The following is a 21186-nucleotide window of genomic DNA, read 5'->3' as shown; positions in this document are numbered from 1 at the left end:
ACAAAGCAGCTGTAATGTTTTTTTTTTTCAAAGTCAATTCAACATTGTTGACTGGCAGTTAAACTGACATTTTGATTTCAGGTATTTCCATGATGTAGGGAATCCTACCTATCTTGTGCTACAATAGACAGTTGAAAATACTTGCGTTGAAATAATAATAATAATAATAATAATTTGCATTTCATATGTAAAAAAACAACAACTTTAAAAAAACATATTTAGGACACCTGACTCATTGATCTTTTATCTGACTAAAGATTGTTAGAATCGATGGCCCCAACCATGGCTCTGAATATCAGTAGCCTAACTGTACTGTGTATTGGTAAATCCATTACGCTGTCCATGGTGCTGAACTAGCAGATGGATTTGTAATTCAGACTTTTTATCTGTGTCTGTTCTGTTTTACATTTTTCATTGTTATAGATTTGGCAAATAAAAAAAATCCATCTTTGAAACAAACTTGTTGATATTCTCAGTTTGCAGCTAAAGTATGTTTCCCCCTGATCACACCCCCCTACAATTTAACTTACAAGAATAATAACATAATGGTCTTAGAAAAATAATATACCATCTGAAATGAAAAACAACAAAGTGATGTGACATCATTAAACAGTGATTCGATAAGAGGACCATCTGCAGAAGTATAAAGCTCTGCCCATCTCAGGAGACACACCTGTTGGTCAACGATAGAAGAGCTCATCACAGCGTACAGGTTAGTGTGTGTGCCTGTTTGTACTAGATGTGTGACTGTGCCTATGTCATGTTACTGTTTGTGTTTTTTGGGGGAGCCTTTGGAGCACAGGAAGACTTGGTGCTCTGTGAGATGCTGGGGAGGCCAGAGTTTCCTCTGTTGTCTAAGGAAGGAGATATCACTATTGGAGGAGTTTTCTACATCCAAAAAGAAATGATGAAGCCTTCACTTTCCTTCACAGATGCTCCAGAAGCTCTCATATGCTCCGGGTACTGTTCGTTGTCTTCTTTCTCATTGGTTTTGATTTAAGTCGAAAAGTTGTTAGTTAAAACTGTTCTCTCTCTTTTCAGGATTAAAATGAGACAATTTCACTTCGTCCAAACAATGATTTTTGCCATCCAGGAGATCAACAATAGCAGCTCTCTGCTGCCTAATATCTCAATTGGTTATAAGGTGTTTGACAACTGTGCTTCAACACTGTATTCTTCACGTGTGGTGATGGGTCTAATAAATGGGCAGGAAAGGACTTTGGGTCAAAGCTGCTCCGGTCAGTCATCTGTTCATGCCATCATCGGACCCTCTGATTCCTCCTCAACCATTGCGATGCTACAAATCGCAGGGCTTTTCCAAATACCAGTGGTAAATATGTGTCATATTTTTAATAACATTTTGACCATGTTCTTTTTTACAATGTAGTATGAAGGGACCATCAACAAAACACTGAATTCTGGTGGTATTATGGTTCATTTCTGGGCTATAAGGTGAGGATTAAGGTTGCCAGGGTTTGCACAGAAACAGCAAATTGAGTCGAAAGTCTATCTGTTGTCAGTTATTACTTGTACTCAAATGTTCTAAATGTGTTTTGTTGTATCCCACCTTTTCTTTCCTATTAGATCAGTTACTATGCCACTTGTGCTTGTCTGAGTAACAGAAAGGAGTACCCCTCCTTCTTCAGAACCATCCCTAGTGACTACTATCAGAGCAGAGCCTTGGCAAAACTGGTAAAGCACTTTGGCTGGACATGGGTTGGGGCAGTTAGAAGTGACAATGACTATGGTAACAATGGCATGGAAACATTTATCACAGCTGCAAGGCAGGAGGGGGTCTGCATCGAGTACTCAGAGGTCATCTCAAGGACTGACTCCAGTGGGCATATTGCCAGGGTGGTCAGAGTGATCCAAAGTGGCAGTGCAAAGGTTTTAGTTGCCTTCATCTCCCAGGATATAGATATGCTGTTTGAGGAAGCTCTGAAGCAGAACTTAACTGGGCTGCAGTGGGTGGGCAGTGAATCCTGGATTACGGCACCTTACCTGGCCACCAAGAGGTACTCGGGAATCCTGACAGGGTCTCTGGGCTTCACCATCAGAAAAGCAAAGATCCCAGGCCTGAGAGAGTTTCTTTTGCAGGTTAACCCAAGTCAAGACCCTCATAATAATCTGCTGAGGGAGTTCTGGGAAGCAACATTTGGTTGCAGTTTCCAACCCAGCCCGCATGGTCAGACCCAGTGCTCTGGTTCTGAGAGACTAGAGGACATCAACAATGGTTTCACGGATGTGTCAGCGCTAAGGATATCCAACAATGTGTATAAGGCTGTGTATGCTGTGGCTCATGCCTTGCATAACATGTTGAAATGTGGACAAAGTGGTGAAGCGGTGAATCAGTCCTGTATCTGGAAAGATTTTTTAGAGCCAAAAGAGGTTAGAGGTCACCTTCAAGACTTAAGTAAAAATTTTAAATAATAACCCTGTACTTTAAGTTATTCACCATTATTCTCTGTTGGTAGGTTGTGAAACACCTCCAAGATGTGAATTTCACCCTTCAGTCAGGAGAAACTGTGGGTTTTGATGAAAACGGAGACCCTACAGCAACTTATGAACTAGTGAACTGGCAGAGAAACCAAGCAGGAGATATTGTGTTTGTTGCTGTAGGGAGCTACGATGCCTCACTACCGAATGGAAAGCAGTTTATCATAAACGGAATAAACACAACATGGGCTGCCGGATCCCCAAAGGTATCAAACAAACATGTTAGGTATGAAATAGGCTACATAATGTGGAGGTTGATTTTAATTAAAGTATTAAGTGTGATTACCATTATTAAAAATAGGTCAATTCTGCATAGTTTAGGAAGTCTTATAAAAGTAAAAAAACAAACCAAAAACAAACACACATATATAAAAACACTGTATATTTGGCAGACTGACATGCAAATTCCCAAGATTTTTACTTTTGAAGTAGATTGATGTGCAAGATCAAGGTATAAAACTCAAGCAAGAGTTTTTAAACCATAAATAAGACCCTAATGTTGATTAAATAAAACCTATTAAATTAAAACTGCTGTCAGTAACTTTATAGCAAATATGATGAAAATGTATTTTTACAAAACAGTCACTATATCCTGACAATAGTACAAGAGACAGATAATCTATGAAAAAAAACATCATCTTCCTCTGCATTGTCCTAGTGCTTCTAATGGCATTTGAAATGTCCTACCCTGCCTGAACAAACACAACCAATTAGAGCTGAGCAGTCTCTGGGCTGCAAAAGCTGTGAACTCCGATCAAATGGTCAAACTAGGAAGCGCTGATCAAATATGAATCAAGATTGTGTTACTTTAGTGCTTATTTCTCGCCTCAAATATTTTCAAACATTTTTCAGCTAAACAGTAGACTAAAATATATTTCTGAAAACATTTGAGGTGAGAAATAGACATTACAGTAACATCATTTTGTTTCATGTTTGATCAGCGCTGCCTTTTTTGGCAGTGTGATCGGAGTTTGTGAGTTTTGCAAGCAGTGATTAACAGCTGCTCTACAGACCCCTTAGCTCCAATTGGCTGTTTTTATCATATTTGCTCATATTTGCTTTAAGTATTTGGACAACAGGGGCAACAAACTATGAGTAACTGAGGAGTTGTGGTGTTGTTACAGAGGCCACAGTCTGTCTGCAGTGAGAGTTGTCTGCCAGGTTTCCGGCAGGCTGTGATTAAAGGCAAACCCATCTGCTGTTTCTCCTGCATCGCCTGTGCTGATGGAGAGATCAGCAACTCCAGCAGTGAGTAGATCTGTAATTTATTATGTAATATTTGTATGAAATCAATGCTTTCCAGTATCTTTATAAGTCACTAAATACAGCAGGTGCTTATTTTAATATGAGCTCTGCTCTAATAACTCGCAGCTGACAGCATGAACACATTTCAGCGTTTCATGTTTTCCATTCAGATTCTGCCGAGTGTTCACAGTGTCCACTGGAGTACTGGTCAAATGAAGATCACAGCCAGTGTGTTCCAAAGGTGATCGAGTTCCTATCTTACGGAGAAACCATGGGCGCCCTCCTCGCTGCTTTCTCGTTGTTCGGAGCAAGTTTAACACTGGTGGTTTCATGTGTCTTCTTTCGCTTTCGTCACACACCTCTCGTCAAAGCCAGTAACTCTGAGCTGAGCTTCCTGCTGCTCTTCTCCTTGACTCTGTGTTTCCTGTGCTCTCTGACCTTCATAGGCCGGCCCTCTGAGTGGTCCTGCATGCTGCGACACACAGCATTCGGCATCACCTTTGCCCTGTGCATGTCTTGTATCTTGGCTAAAACCATGGCAGTGGTGAACGCCTTTAAGGCTAAAAGGCCATCGAACACAGTCCCTCAGTGCTCTGCTCCGCTTCAGAGAACAAGCGTTCTCAGCTGTACTTTACTGCAGGTGTCAGTTTGTGTGCTGTGGTTAACTCTTGCCCCGCCATTCCCCTACAAAAATACAGCTCATGCCACTGAAAGGATTATTCTAGAGTGTGATTTAGGTTCACCTATTGGGTTCTGGGCTGTGCTGGGGTATATAGGACTCCTGGCTGTACTCTGCTTCGTCTTCGCTTTTCTGGCTCGAAAGTTACCTGATAATTTCAATGAAGCTAAATTCATCACTTTCAGCATGCTGATATTCTGTGCAGTCTGGATCACATTTATCCCAGCATATGTCAGCTCTCCTGGGAAGTTCACTGTGGCTGTGGAGATATTTGCTATTTTAGCCTCCAGTTATGGACTACTTCTCTGTATATTTGCACCAAAGTGCTTTATTATTGTTCTCAAACCTGAACTGAACACAAAAAAACATCTGATGGGGAAAACACGATCTCAATAAACATAAATTATATAACAGTCTTTTACTTTTTTATTTCACAACTTGTGGCTTGGTTTCAATTTTGAAATGACCCCAGAATACTTATTGTGATAACATACGTATTATTTAGCTTTCTTTCTGTATCAAAATAAAAACAAAAGCAACAAAGCAGCTGTAATGTTTTTTTTTTTTTTAAAGTCAATTCAACATTGTTGACTGGCAGCTAAACTCACATTTTTATTTCAGGTATTTCCATGATGTAGGGAATCCTACCTATCTGGTGCTACAATTCGTAGTTGAAAATACTTGCGTTGAAATAGTAATAATTATAATTATTTGCATTTCATATGAAAAAAAACAACAACTTTAAAAAACATCTTTAGTACACCTGACTCATTGATTTTTTATATGACTAAAGATTGTTAGAATCGATGGCCCTGTAGGGACCCAACAAAATGGCTGGTGACAAGTGACCACATGAACTCAGTAACATGGTCCTTGACCCTGGACTCAGCTCAGCTGCCATTGGCTACTGTAGCATTTCACACAGAGGTGTGAAAATCACCCAGAACAAAACCAGAGGAATCTTTTTATTCCATCTGTTTTTGCTCTTTCTTCATCTCCTTTCTCACCCAAACTGACCTGCTTGAGGTGAGCTGCTGCTCTCCAGAAGCTGCAAAGCAGCTCTGCTTCTGATCAATGGCCTGTTAGGAAACAGCCATAAGAACACAAGGAACCAAAAAAACGCAGATGACGCGAGAGCCTGCCTTTGACCAACTAACTTCAAGCAGCAACCGCAAGGAATTTAGCACCAAGCTATCAAGCTGCTGAGAAGAAGTATTGCAGATCAGCTTCCTCTAATCTGCACAGCAAAGACGACATCTTTGACTTGGAACCACAACTTCAACACATGGAATTACAAACCCTTTTCTTCCATGGATTGGTAACGTACTGGGCTTACCTTAGCATTAGCAATTGCACATGGCTGAGCAAGACTGTTCAACTTTGATTTCTTGGATGTACTTGTATTGATTTGGTTTAATGTTATTCATTGAGTTTGACTGTGGTGATTTATTTTTATTTGATATTTGGGTAGGTGGCTTCACCACATCTGATATGTTTAGTTTATGCTTCACATAGACAAGGTCTTGCGTGCAAACTAACCATCTTTTCTAACCCACTGCATATCTAACATACATTAAGATCACATACATAAACTGTGAATTCGTTAAACATAAACATACAGCTTCAGATGATCTTAACCCCACATCACCCCCCTCTCTGTCCTTCCTGAGCACATGTGTTCCGAAGAACAAAGAGGTCATGTGGTGACATGATGGCGGCCATCTTTGATTCCGCCATCTTTGTAGTTTTACAGTGCTCGCCCTATTGTCTGTAGGCAGACCTCTTGAGACAAGAAGCCATCTTGTCCCCCCCCCCCCCCCCCTCTCTCTCTCGCTTTCTCTCTCTCTCACACACACACACACACACACACACACTTTGTTTAATTTGTTTAGTTTAGTTATTTAGTTAGATTAATATTGTGTTTTACACCTTTATTATCTTGTAAATAAATGTTTGTGGAATATACATGCTGGTCTCTTTAATGTTGTACAAGAGTGAATAATGCCAACCTCTGCTATGTAAAGAACTCCGATATCCTTCAACCTTTACTATCTATTTGGGTTATAGTTATTAATTTAATAATTAATCAACGTTCCAAATTGATAGTTTAGCATATATAATGAGACTATATTAACGTTTTGGTTATTGGTCCCTGATTCCAGGGTGGTGCCCCGTTTTTTATTAATGTTTATTGATAATCTTTATTAATATTAATAATTATATTAGTATTTATTAATTAATTTGCTAATAACCAAACCTGTTACAGCCAAATCCCTACAGCCCCAACCATGGCTCTGAAATATCAGTAGCCTAACTGTACTGTGTATTGGTAAATCCATTACGCTGGCCATGGTACTGAACTAGCAGATGGATTTGTAATTCAGACTTTTTATCTGTGTCTGTTCTGTTTTACATTTTTCATTGTTGTAGATTTGGCAAATAAAAAAAACTTACTGATATTCTCAGTTTGCAGCTAAAGTATGTTTCCCCCTCATCACACCCCCCTACAATTTAACTTACAAGAATAATAACATAATGGTCTTAGAAAAAGAATATACCATCTGAAATGAAAAACAACAAAGTGATGTGACATCATTAAACAGTGATTCGATAAGAGGACCATCTGCAGAAGTATAAAGCTCTGCCCATCACAGGAGACACACCTGTTGGTCAGCGATAGAAGAGCTCATCACAGCATACAGGTTAGTGTGTGTGCCTGTTTGTACAAAATGTGTGACTGTGCCTATGTCACATTACTGTTTGTGTTTTTTGTGGGAGCCTTTGGAGCACAGGAAGACTTGGTGCTCTGTGAGATGCTGGGGAGGCCAGAGTTTCCTCTGTTATCTATCACTATTGGAGGAGTTTTCTACATCCAAAAAGAAATGTTGAAGCCTTCGCTTTCCTTCACAGATGCTCCAGAACCTCTCATATGCTCCAGGTTCTGTTTGTTGTCTCCTTTCTCATTGGTTTGATTTAAGTCGAAAAGCCGTTTGTTAAAACTGTTCTCTCTCCTTTCAGGATGAAAATGAGACAATTTCACTTTGTCCAAACAATGATTTTCGCCATCCAGGAGATCAACAATAGCAGCTCTCTGCTGCCTATTATCTCAATTGGTTATAAGGTGTTTGACAACTGTGCTTCAACACTGTATTCTTCGAGTGTGGTGATGGGTCTAATAAATGGGCAGGAAAGGACTTTGGGTCAAACCTGCTCTGGCCAGTCATCTGTTCATGCCATCATCGGACCCTCTGGTCCCTCCTCAACCATTGCGATGCTACAAATTGCAGGGCTTTTCCAAATACCAGTGGTAAATATGTGTCATATTTGTATTATTTTTTTGACTGATTTCACCATGTTCCTTTTTACAACTTAGTATGAAGGGACCATCAACAAAGAATGCATTCTGGTAGTGTTATGGTTCAATTCAGGGCTATAAGGTCAGAATTAAGTTTCCAGGGTTTGCACAGATAATGCAGATTGAGTCAAAAGTCTACCTTTTGTCAGTTATTACTTGTACTCAAATGTTATAAATGTGTTTTTTTGTATTCCTCCTTTTCTTTTTCATTAGATCAGTCACTATGCCACTTGTGCTTGTCTGAGTAACAGAAAGGAGTACCCCTCCTTCTTCAGGCAAAGATCCCGGGACTGCGAGAGTTTCTTTTGCAAGTTAACCCAAGTCAAGAACCTCATAATAATCTGCTGAGGGGGTTCTGGGAAGGCACATTTGGTTGCAGTTTCCAACCTAGTGTGCATGGTCAGACACAGTGCTCTGGTTCTGAGAGACTAGAGGACATCAACAATCCTTTCACAGATGTGTCAAAGTTAAGGATATCCAACAATGTGTATAAGGCTGTGTATGCTGTGGCTCATGCCATGCACAACATGTTGAAATGTGGGCAAAGAGAAGCAGTGAAACAGTTGTGTATCTGGAAAGATTTTTTAGAGCCAAAAGAGGTTAGAGGACACCTGACTCATTGATCTTTTATCTGACTAAAGATTGTTAGAATCGATGGCCCCAACCATGGCTCTGAATATCAGTAGCCTAACTGTACTGTGTATTGGTAAATCCATTACACTGTCCATGGTGCTGAACTAGCAGATGGATTTGTAATTAGGGCCCAAGCACGAAAGTGCCAGGACCCCAACGGTGTCCTGGCACGAAGTGATAGGAAACCTATTGTTTTTCTAGGTATTATTATTATTTTTCTACCCAGAGATTGCCTTTTTGGGACCTTTTCCATCCCCAAAAACTCACCAAAAGTGGAATATGCGTCAGAAGTGGCGCGAAATTCAATATTCTGGAGTGATTGGGCTCGGGTGTCACCAGCGGGCACGATAGCGCCCCCTAATGTAGGCAGTTTTTCAGAGAAAGTTTTTTCGATCTTCACTAAATTCTAGTATGTCATTGTTCACATCCTCAAACCCGGATTAAATATTTTTGAGATTTTTTTGGCCAACAGGAAGTCAGCTATCTTGGACTTCCTGCGTGATTTTAAAATGTACGAACACATGTTTGAGGACTTTAGAATGCACAAAAACTCCTGAAACTTTACACGCACATCTAAACTAGTAATTACTTTGATTTAGTGGTGAAATTTTGCTTGAGGGCTGTTTTCTATCCAGAAAATTGCGTGAATGTGAGGACTCCCTCTCTGCTGAAGCTCAAAACGATAGAAATAATCTACTACTTTCCCTATTGGTTGACTAAGTGAATATATGACATCCTTCAAAAAGGAATGCTATCTATAGTCAAACATGCGAGCAGCAGTAACAGGGTTGCGTCGCAAAAGATCACATTTGGCTGCCCAGTCTATATCTTCAGGATTCTCACTTCTACCCTCTTGATGCAACATACAACTTAACAAATTTCCCCATCTCATGTCAGCTGATGAGAAAGAACAGAAGAAAGTAGGCAGACCAATCTGTCTAACCATTGCAAACAAATCCTTTTGGATCCCAGACCAAAAAGCAGGGGTGCCTCGAATTGGCTTCATAAACCTATATCCCCCTCATCATTCTGAAAGAAACTTTGCAAAGACTGGTTGTTATTCAGCATGTCAACTGAGATTTTAGATGTATTATTCCAATTATGCCCCTTGCATAAAGCTATTGAAATGTTGGATGAAACCTGATCCACTTCACTCATGTATTGGGCGTAGAAAATATATTCCAAATTTGTAGCAAACCTGCCATCAGCATTCAAGATGCTATTATTAACATAGCGTGACAAAGTCAATCTATTGTTACGGAAGTCATGATATGTTGGACTTCCGATTGGGAATAAAGTTGGGAAACTTTTTGCCTCATTAGTTTTATCTTGGAGGACTTGAACAGTGTTGTTACCCTCAGCAGGTGCAACATTTAAATTGTTGTCAAAGTGATCTAATATCTCCTGCCCTAAGTCTATTGGCTGAAGGCATGTATCCATGAACATGCCATGTGATTGGCGATCATGTAAATTGTCTGCTTCAGCACTTGCCTCCCCTTCCGCATCCACATGCATAGCTTCATCGTTGCCTTGTTCAAAATCATTTAGCCAATCATTATTGAATTGCATAATATGGATTGGTTTTCTGTAAGTACAGCACAGCTTGTCTAACATGATCTATATTGACATATTGATATTCGTAGTGTCCTTTATATGTCAATTTGCGTTTCAACTTCACACGCAAGACAGATACATCTGCGTCAGTTCTTGGTAAAACAACCGTTGAGCTAACAATATTGGATGGAACACAAGTGACAAGTGACAAGTGACAAGTGGTCCATGAATGCCGTTTTGTGCACCTTTAGGCAAGGCCAACATCTTCATAAAAGGAATGTGTAATGCAATCAAATGCTGTTCTAAACTATTAAGACAACTCAGCTCTGGAGAAATAGGATACAAATGCAAGTTATTAACAATGCTCTCTGCTGGCATTTCACCTCGACGCAACTTAACATTGCAACAATGACAATTCCATAACTAACCTTTTGATGATTCTAACCACTTGCAAGGTACCTCACAATTAGCACACTTAGCACAAAAAATCTTCCACTTCTTGGCTACCAAAGAACTCTCCTTCTGCTGCAAGTAACTATTCTTGTTACAAATTTGTACGTGGTGCTTGAAAAGCAACCTAACATACATAGTCCGGTCCACTTCTTACCTTTTCCTGTAACTGTCTCAACACAAAGTCAAAGCTTTTCTTTCTCTCTTTCATTTCAATCAATTTCCGCCTGTTAGCTGTTTTCAGTGACAATGTGTGTTGCTCATCTACAGCATATTTGTTAATGCTGGCTTTACGAAGAGACGACCTGTGGTTCTCATCTACAGCATATTTGTTAATGCTGGCTTTGCGAGCAGACAACCTGTGGTTCTCATCAATAGCATGTTTCTGTATACTGTTTTCCCTCAACTTCAAACCGTATTCCTCATTATCATAATATCTTTTACTACATGCCCTTTGTCGCTTCACTTTGTTAGATGGATCACGTCTATATTGCATCTTTAAAGTCAAACATTTCTTTGTAATCATATACTTTGATCGCTGGGCAGAAGTAGATGTCTTTTTATCTGAATGAATACTCTTTCTGTCTGTCATTGCATTCATCTGAATCAGCAACATTCTTATGTTTTGATGACATTCCACTGCCCTGATCAGCAACTGAATCGTCAGATTCACTCAGGTCAATCATTTCAATATAACTGCTTCTATCACTCCTGGTTTGCATTTGCTTTGTATTAAGCTGTTCTTGAATCGTACACAGATTATAGCAACCTGAATGGTGTTTTACACACACAACTGATTCATAATAATTCTGATTATGATGCAGTAAGTAAATTCCCTGCTCAGAAACTTGCTTGCCCATACATCTGTATTTCAACCACTTGCCACTAGAGTGTGTGTAGATATCTACACCCAGAAGGTTTGCTGCAGCCTGGATTTCCACCTCAGTTGCCCAGCTACCAACAAAATTCATTCTGGACTTGTTGATATAATCTGTCAACGAGCTGTAGTCCCTTCTTATCAAACTACCAAACAACAATTTGTTTCCCTCCATGTGCTTCACGATAGCAAGCCTAAACTTGCGATGGGGTTTCTGGTTGCCACACACCACTTGTGACAGAGCCCTAAAAAAACAATTTCCATCACTAACAATTTTGTCTGTAGTGCATGGCTCACCCAAAGCACCGTATGATCCAGAGGGTACTTCACCTTGTTTCTCAAACTCAACATTTAACTGATTAAACAATGTCTGAGAAACTTCTTTGGATAACACATTCAATTGAAAGCCTGTCATTGGGAATCCAACAGCAACACAACAGCTGTCACCTACTACTTCAATAAGGTCATTAGGTAGTTTAACCCTATTTTCCTCACATACATCATCACTGACATCAACTACACCAGCATCAGATCAGACTCAGTGGGAGAAATGATGCATGTAGGTGTGTTGTTAGATGAGGCTAATTGCTGCCTGTCCACCATGGGATACAAGTCCTGTAATTTCAAATGGCCTCATGTCTGTGACTGCTTGTTTGCAAGGAGTCCAACTGTAGATAAGGGCACACACAGCATCTACTGTGGGGCGGTAGAAAACACTACTTTTGCCAGAATCGATGGTCATGCCGTATGTGTTTCGTGCATGTGAGTCAAAAACAATATACTGTCCATCTTGACAAAAAATCTCTTCCCATGTGCTGTAAAGAAACAGCGATCGTGTGATGCAAATACTTTCTTCAGGCCATCACTTATCCACAAATCCCTGGGTGAGAAGACTTCCTTCCTGAACATGCAAATCTCCAGCTACAGGTTCACCATATTGCAAGCCATATGGACGTTTTCTGAATGTGCATTTTTCTGGGAAGTCAGTTATCATGAGATATCTATCATCTGATTTATCAGATATCATCTTTCGTGTGTCCAAGAAAGAGTAGAAATGGTTCCCTGAAACCACAACTTTGTCCAGTTGTTGAGAAGTCCATGTCACAACATTTTGCTCTTCATGCATGATCATAGCTGCCAAAGACATTGCTACACATTGCCTTCCTGCATTGTCACCAAAGTGAACATCTCCTTGATGGAAAGACCCTTGAACACAACGATAATTATCTGCTCTTATGTTTTCAACACCTGCTACATCTGGTACTACATTATTTTCACTAGCAAGTTGAATCTTTAAGCGAGTTAAAGGGAAAAGCAATTTCTCACTTAAAACACCTTTTGAAACACCACCGTGCAATGCTGGTGCTCTGACATCAGTCCCAGCAACAATAGGCGATTGCAATTTTGCTAAACACATGCAAGCATTAATATTTGCATCGCTCTGAGCTTTTGCAGTTCTTGGGGACATACGACCCTCTGCTTCCACAACCACTGGCACAGCCTTGGAAGGTGACACCTGTGGACAGACATCCACATTTGGTGGGATGGCCTCCATCTTTAAAAAATGCAGTGAAAGAAACAGCCTTTAATATCATGTATTTTTTCTGTGTTTGACGATTATTACAAAGTAAAACTATTTATACATATTATTATAACACTGAAGGGTTTTCTATTGTAATTGTTACTGCAATAACAATGACATAGCTAAGCAGGCTCATTAACAAAAAAACAAAGAGCACCAACCTCTGCCTTCACACCCACAATCACAGCCCTGGCATGTGAAGATTTCGGAGAGACGTCCTCAACCAAGGGGGCTGCGTTCAGCTATAAAAAAAAAAAAGAACAGGGAAAGAACTGCATTAAAAACAATGTATTTTATCACTGATTGACTATTATATACTAAACCATAAAATAGTTGAATAAACAAAATATATGCTTTCCATTACCCAAATCTCCTAATAAGTTTAAAATTGCTTTCAAAACAAAGACAAACCTGTGGCTCTGCCAGTCTCCTCTTGGAAGAAGCTGCTTTCTGCCGATGTTTCACTCATGGTTTCTAATGTAAGAAAAACAAGATTTGAGGCATATTCCATTTGACCAATATAAACAGTCTAGGTTTATTAATTTACAGTATTTCAGGAAGAAAAATACCCTTAGAAATAGGGCCTCAACTAACACAAAGATAAATGCAAATTACCATTTGTCCCTTTGGAACAGCTGTTGTGCACTCCGCGGGACTCGGAAGATGTGATGGAACAAAGGCATCCATCGCAGTCAACATCTCATTGCTAAACCTGACACGTGTCAGTGGGATGGAACACTCCTTCAACATCTTCAAACAAAATAGCAGAAAACTATCGTTGACATTTTCTCTTGTCAAAAGGCAATCCATAAACAATCAATCAATAAACATATCCCAATAGTTAAAGCATAATACAAATATAACAAACCTGTTGCTGAACAATCCTCCTCATCGATGCTCCATGGGACTGCTTAGGTTCCCAAGACCGCTGCCTCTGCAATGACAAATAGCATAATTAGTATTCAACACATAGCTTCTCTTTGTCAATTACGAAGATATCATATTAAATATCACTTTTTCCAAACAATCTCAATAATTTTATTACAGTGTGCATCATCTTACCTTCCTGCTGTAACTAACAGTCATATATCCTTCTTCGACACGGCCGTGGCACGGCGACCTCTCACTTTACAACCACCTTTGGAGAGAATCGTCTAGCAGGCGGTGATGTCTTGGGAGCAACCTGTGGCTTCGGCGCAGTCGTCTCCAGGTGCAGATAAGCAGCAGTCCAGAACAGCTTCGCCAAGACGCCCATTCCCTCACTGTCACTCAAATGAACCTGCAAAATAAGTAATTTAAAAGTAATTAAACACAAATATCTTACAATCAAGATGCATCTGTATGATTTGAACTTATATCAATGACAAACAAGTGTACATCAAACTTATGCATTTGCCATGTCACAACATATATACTTACGTTGTCTTGGCTCCACAGTTTACGGTTGTGCACAGGAAAATGCTCAGCAGTAGAGACGTACTTGACACCTTCAAAAAATAACAAACGTCATCAATTACAGAAATTTCATATTTTGACACTGTGTTTTCAATTTATTACCAAACTACAATGAAACTTATTTAAATTATATGTTTTTAGATATTTACACAACCATAATGAATATCATGCAAGTTTAAGATTTAGTTATTTACAAAATCATAATAAATATTATGGAAACAATATGAATATTGTTGACAAAAAAATGTGTAATCCAGAAAAGGTGAATTTGGTTTTTAAGTAATTCGTGTTCATGGACCCACGAGCTATTTCAGAAAGAAGTGCTCATTTATGTATTAAGAAAATTCTCCTAATAATCAAGCTAAATAAACTATATAAAAAATCTCTTGGATCCTAATAAAATACATGTATTGTGACAATGCCCCACAGTATCTGTTTTATAATATTTGTACTTATGTTCAAGGTATCCTATTGTTCCAGTATTGTAGTTACAGCAACACAATGTGGCAAACAGAAAAAAACTATGTGACACATTTCAAAATGCACAAAGATGAAAACTTTTATTGTCATTTCACAAATATACTGGACATGTTTTAACTGTTTAGGGGTAAAATAGCTGAATCAGTACCAGTGTTTTTACTTTAAATCAGAGCTCATTTACACATTCTTGCACCAGTTAATGGGCCATAGGTGGGTCATTGTCATCAAACCAGTGTTGGTACTTTACATCAGAGCTCATTTACACATTCTTGCACCAGTTAATGGGCCATAGGTGGGTCATTGTCATCAAACCAGTGTTGGTACTTTACATCAGAGCTCATTTACACATTCTTGCACCAGTTAATGGGCCATAGGTGGGTCATTATCGTCAAACTGGCATTTACAGTCTAATCAAGCAGCTGATATGCATATGTACGGTACCAAGTCTATAGTGAAACCTGTTTAAAAGACATGCAGATTATTTGCATTTAAAACCTTGCATGGAACCAACTGTTGAGTCTTGATATTAGTTTGATTACATGTTAGGTACACCAAAACATTTGAATATATGAATAATATAGTACATACATATGACTTTCTAAAATGACATTTTGTAGTATCACTTTTGGAGTAAATGTGATGTTTGTCGATACACTTAAAACAAGAGAAAAGCTGAGATCAAATGAGACTGATTACCTCTGTGAGACCCACAATAGACCTGTTTTTGTCTTCATTAGAGGTGTCCAGGGGGTGTTTAAGGGGGGATAGCAGGTCTACAGTAGATGTCCCATAGAAGAGAGGAGAATTTACATGATTCGCCATTGAAAGACAAACTGTTGTTGAGTGTACTTGGTCCAATCTGCCCCAAACTTGATCTACTTCATAAGAGTTCAGGCCTGAGGACATTTACATGGCAATATTGATTCATAGTCACAGCCCCAACTACTGGCAACAGGAAGTCAGCGATATGTGACAAACATAATCTGATTCATATGAAATTTACATTGTGTGGTCTACAGTTGATGATGATCAACATGATGAATGTTTAACTGTGTTCACTAACGCCTCATAGTGGACACAGGAAAAGGTGAAAAATTGCAATACGTCATTTCCTGTCCCACTCAATACACGCAGGAAATAACGTCTAACTTGTGCATGCAGTGTCCGATGGTCACTGAAATGTACAGGTATGTTGTCCGGCATCCCGCCAGTACCCCCGATGCACCAGGAGGGGCGAGGGCCCGCTCATCGCTGCTCGCAGCTTTAATTCAGACTTTTTATCTGTGTCTGTTCTGTTTTACATTTTTCATTGTTGTAGATTTGGCAAATAAAAAAATCCATCTTTGAAACAAACTTGTTGGCAAATAAAAAAATCCATCTTTGAAACAAACTTGTTGATATTCTCAGTTTGCAGCTAAAGTATGTTTCCCCCCCATTACCCCCCCCTACAATTTAACTTACAAGAATAATAACATAATGATCTTAGAAAAAGAATGTACCATCTGAAATGAAAAACAACAAAGTGATGTGACATCATTAAACAGTGATTCGATATGAGGACCATCTGCAGAAGTATAAAGCTCTGCCCATCACAGGAGACACACCTGTTGGTCAGCGATAGAAGAGCTCATCACAGCGTACAGGTTAGTGTGTGTGCCTGTTTGTACAAAATGTGTGACAGTGCCTGTGTCATGTTACTGTGTGTGTTTTTTGTGGGGGCTTTTGGTGCACAGGAAGACATGGTGCTCTGTGAGATGCTGGGGAGGCCAGAGTTTCCTCTGTTGTCTAAGGAAGGAGATATCAATATTGGAGGAGTTTTCTACATCCAAAAAGAAATGATGAAGCCTTCGCTTTCCTTCACAGATGCTCCAGAACCTCTCATATGCTCCAGGTTCTGTTTGTTGTCTCCTTTCTCATTGGTTTTGATTTAAGTCGGAAAGCCGTTTGTTAAAACTGTTCTCTATCCTTTCAGGATGAAAATGAGACAATTTCACTTCGTCCAAACAATGATTTTCGCCATCCAGGAGATCAACAATAGCAGCTCTCTGCTGCCTAATATCTCAATTGGTTATAAGGTGTTTGACAACTGTGCTTCAACACTGTATTCTTCGAGTGTGGTGATGGGTCTAATAAATGGGCAGGAAAGGACTTTGGGTCAAAGCTGCTCCGGCCAGTCATCTGTTCATGCCATCATCGGACCCTCTGGTTCCTCCTCAACCATTGCGATGCTACAAATTGCAGGGCTTTTCCAAATACCAGTGGTAAATATGTGTCATATTTTTAATTATATTTTGACCATGTTCCTTTTTACAATGTAGAATAAAGGGATCATCAACAAAACACTGAATTCTGGTGGTATTATGGTTCATTTCTGGGCTATAAGGTCAGGATTAAGGTTGCCAGGTTTTGCACAGTTGCAGCAAATTGAGTCAAATGTCTACCTGTTGTCAATTATTTCTTATACCCTTATTTTATAAATGTGTTTTTTTGTATCCCACCTTTTCTTTCCTATTAGATCAGTTACCTTGCCACTTGTGCTTGTCTGAGTAACAGAAAGGAGTACCCCTCCTTCTTCAGAACCATCCCTAGTGACTACTATCAGAGCAGAGCCTTGGCAAAACTGGTAAAGCACTTTGGCTGGACATGGGTTGGGGCAGTTAGAAGTGATAATGACTATGGTAACAATGGCATGGAAACATTTATCTTAGCTGCAAGGCAGGAGGGGGTCTGCATCGAGTACTCAGAGGTCATCTCAAGGACTGACTCCAGTGGGCATATTGCCAGGGTGGTCAGAGTGATCCAAAGTGGCAGTGCAAAGGTTTTAGTTGCCTTCATCTCCCAGGAGATAGATATGCTGCTTGAGGAAGCTCTGAAGCAGAATTTAACTGGGCTTCAGTGGGTGGGCAGTGAATCCTGGATTACGGCACCTTACCTGGCCACCAAGAGGTACTTGGGAATCCTGACAGGGTCTCTGGGCTTCACCATCAGAAAAGCAAAGATCCCAGGCCTGAGAGAGTTTCTTTTGCAGGTTAACCCAAGTCAAGACCCTCATAATAATCTGCTGAGGGAGTTCTGGGAAACCACATTTGGTTGCAGTTTCCAACCCAGCCTGCATGGTCAGACCCAGTGCTCTGGTTCTGAGAGACTAGAGGACATCAACAATGGTTTCACAGATGTGTCAGCGCTAAGGATATCCAACAATGTGTATAAGGCTGTGTATGCTGTGGCTCATGCCATGCATAACATGTTGAAATGTGGAAAAAGTGGTGAAGCGGTGAATCAGTCCTGTATCTGGAAAGATTTTTTAGAGCCTAAAGAGGTTAGAGGTCGCCTTCAAGAATTAAGTAAACATTTTAAATAATAACCCTGTATTTTAAGTTATTCACCATTATTCTCTGTTGGTAGGTTGTGAAACACCTCCAAGATGTGAATTTCACCCTTCAGTCAGGAGAAACTGTGGGTTTTGATGACAACGGAGACCCTACAGCAACTTATGAGCTGGTGAACTGGCAGAGAAACCAAGCAGGAGATATTGTGTTTGTGGCTGTAGGGAGCTACGATGCCTCACTACCGAATGGAAAGCAGTTTATTATGAATGGAATAAACACAACATGGGCTGCCGGATCCCCAAAGGTATCAAACAAACATGTTAGGTATGAAATAGGCTACATAATGTGGAGGTTGATTTTAATTAAAGTATTAAGTGTGATTATCATTATTAAAAATAGGTAAATTCTGCATAGTTTAAGAAGTCTTATGAATGTAAAAAAAACAAACCAAAAAAAAAATAAACATATTTAAAAATGATTGATGTGTAAGATCAAGGTATAAAGCTCAAGCAAGAGTTTTTAAACCATAAATAAGACCCTAATGCTGATTATATAAAACTAATTGAATTAAAGCTGCTGTCAGTAACTTTGAGCAAATATGATGAAAATGTATTTTTACAAAACAGTCACTATATCCTGACAATAGTACAAGAGACAGATAATCTATGAAAAAAAACATTATCTTCCTCTGCATTGTCCTAGTGCTTCTAATGGCATTTGAAATGTCCTACCCTGCCTGAACAAACACAACCAATTAGAGCTGAGTAGTCTCTGGGCAGCAAAAGCTGTGAACTCCGATCAAATGGTCAAACTAGGAAGCGCTGATCAAATATGAATCAAGATTGTGTTACTGTAGTGCTTATTTCTCGCCTCAAATGTTTTCAAACATTTTTCAGCTAAACAGTAGACTAAAATATATTTCTGAAAACATTTGAGGCGAGAAATAGACATTACAGTAACATCATTTTGTTTCATGTTTGATAAGCGCTGCCTTTTTTGGCAGTGTGATCGGAGTTTGTGAGTTTTGCAAGCAGTGATTGACAGCTGCTCTACAGACCCCTTGGCTCCAATTGGCTGTTTTTATCATATTTGCTCATATTTGCTTTAAGTATTTGGACAACAGGGGCAACAAACTATAAGTAACTGATGAGTTGTGGTGTTTTTACAGAGGCCACAGTCTGTCTGCAGTGAGAGTTGTCTGCCAGGTTTCCGGCAGGCTGTGATTAAAGGTAAACCCATCTGCTGTTTCTCCTGCATCGCCTGTGCTGATGGAGAGATCAGCAACTCCAGCAGTGAGTAGATCTGTAATTTATAATGTAATATTCTTACGAAATCAATGCTTCCCAGTATCTCTATAAGTCACTACACACAGCCAGTAATTATTTTAATATGAGCTCTGCTCTCATAACTCGCAGCTGACAGCATGAACACATTTCAGCGTTCCATGTTTTCCATTCAGATTCTGCCGACTGTTTGCGTTGTCCACTGGAGTACTGGTCAAATGAAGATCACAGCCAGTGTGTTCCAAAGGTGATTGAGTTCCTATCTTATGGAGAAACCATGGGCGCCCTCCTCGCTGCTTTCTCATTGTTCGGAGCAACTTTAACACTGGTGGTGTCATGTGTCTTCTTTCGCTTTCGTCACACACCTCTCGTCAAAGCCAGCAACTCTGAGCTGAGCTTCCTGCTGCTCCTCTCCTTGACTCTGTGTTTCCTGTGCTCTCTGACCTTCATAGGCCGGCCCTCTGAGTGGTCCTGCATGCTGCGACACACAGCATTCGGTATCACCTTTGCCCTGTGCATGTCTTGTATCTTGGCTAAAACAATGGCAGTGGTGAACGCATTTAAGGCCAAAAGGCCATCGAACACAATTCTTCAGTGCTCTGCTCCGCTTCAGAGAACAAGCGTTCTCAGCTGTACTTTACTGCAGGTGTTAGTTTGTGTGCTGTGGTTAACTCTTGCCCCGCCATTCCCCTACAAAAATACAGCTCATGCCACTGAAAGGATTATTCTAGAGTGTGATTTAGGTTCACCTATTGGGTTCTGGGCTGTGTTGGGGTATATAGGACTCCTGGCTGTGCTCTGCTTCGTCTTCGCTTTTCTGGCTCGAAAGTTACCTGATAATTTCAATGAAGCTAAATTCATCACCTTCAGCATGCTGATATTCTGTGCAGTCTGGATCACATTTATCCCAGCGTATGTCAGCTCTCCTGGGAAGTTCACTGTGGCTGTGGAGATATTTGCTATTTTAGCCTCCAGTTATGGACTACTTCTCTGTATATTTGCACCAAAGTGTTTTATTATTGTTCTCAAACCTGAACTGAACACAAAAAAACATCTGATGGGGAAAACAGGATCCCACTAAACATAAATGAAATTAATCTTTTACTGTTTTATTTCACGCCTTGTGGTTTGTCTTTAATTTTAAAGTGACCCCAGAATACTATTCATTAAAACAACCATATTATTTAGCTTGCTTTTTCTGAATCAAAATCTAGAAAAAAGCTAGGTGCTACAATACACAGTTAAAAATTGCTTGCGTTAAAATGATAATAATTTGCAATTCATATTAATAAAAAATATTAAAAACATATTTTGTATTATCTTACATTTGTATTGTTACCATGTTATTTAAAAAATAAATAAATAAAAAAAAAAATATATAAACTATCCATGACTTCCTGTCTCTTCATTTTAGTTTCTATAATAGGGCCTTTACCTTGTAAACTGTCATCACACAAACATAATATGCAAATGTTTTACAAAAACATGTAGGTGAAAAGCTTAGTTATTTCATTAAAACTACTTGAATAGAACCTGAACTTGACACAAACCTCTCCCACACAGAATATCCTGTCTTTAATATCCACAAATATACAGTAGCTAATGAAATAATAAAGATCATAATTTATTCAGGGAGTTCAATTGCAAACCAGGGTGTCACTTTTAGGGATACCCTGTTCACACTCAAACAGTTACAATCAATCACACCCTGAACTCAGCTAATGCATATAGCTCCACTGAAATAGGTTTAGAGTTAAAGGCCTTGCTC

General features: G+C 39.5%; 2 protein-coding genes and 1 long non-coding RNA gene across 3 annotated transcripts; 2 read left to right on the top strand and 1 right to left on the bottom strand.

The window, feature by feature from the left end:
• The first annotated feature begins 808 nt into the window (after window positions 1–808).
• Window positions 809–5105, top strand: LOC119491761 (extracellular calcium-sensing receptor-like). The gene is made up of 6 exons (XM_037775973.1): window positions 809–960; window positions 1042–1330; window positions 1585–2388; window positions 2475–2702; window positions 3621–3744; window positions 3912–5105. Exons 1-6 carry the CDS (start codon window positions 824–826, stop codon window positions 4814–4816), a joined length of 2487 nt encoding a protein of 828 aa, XP_037631901.1. The 5' UTR covers window positions 809–823; the 3' UTR covers window positions 4817–5105.
• A 7927-nt stretch (window positions 5106–13032) lies between these two features.
• LOC119491227 lies at window positions 13033–13616 on the bottom strand. Its single transcript, XR_005207565.1, has 3 exons — window positions 13487–13616; window positions 13283–13345; window positions 13033–13113 (listed from the first exon to the last, which is right to left on the bottom strand). It is a non-coding gene; the product is annotated as an uncharacterized LOC119491227 (long non-coding RNA).
• A 2914-nt stretch (window positions 13617–16530) lies between these two features.
• On the top strand, window positions 16531–20626 carry LOC119491726 (extracellular calcium-sensing receptor-like). Its single transcript, XM_037775927.1, has 6 exons — window positions 16531–16697; window positions 16779–17067; window positions 17322–18125; window positions 18212–18439; window positions 19304–19427; window positions 19595–20626. The coding sequence occupies exons 1-6, from the start codon at window positions 16546–16548 to the stop codon at window positions 20497–20499; spliced, it is 2502 nt and encodes an 833-aa protein (XP_037631855.1). The 5' UTR covers window positions 16531–16545; the 3' UTR covers window positions 20500–20626.
• The last annotated feature ends 560 nt before the right edge of the window (window positions 20627–21186 follow it).

Source organism: Sebastes umbrosus, chromosome 7 (assembly GCF_015220745.1).
Source record: "Sebastes umbrosus isolate fSebUmb1 chromosome 7, fSebUmb1.pri, whole genome shotgun sequence".
NCBI lineage: Eukaryota > Metazoa > Chordata > Actinopteri > Perciformes > Sebastidae > Sebastes > Sebastes umbrosus.
Note: the sequence above shows the minus strand (reverse complement) of the source record. Positions and strands in the feature narration are given on the sequence as shown.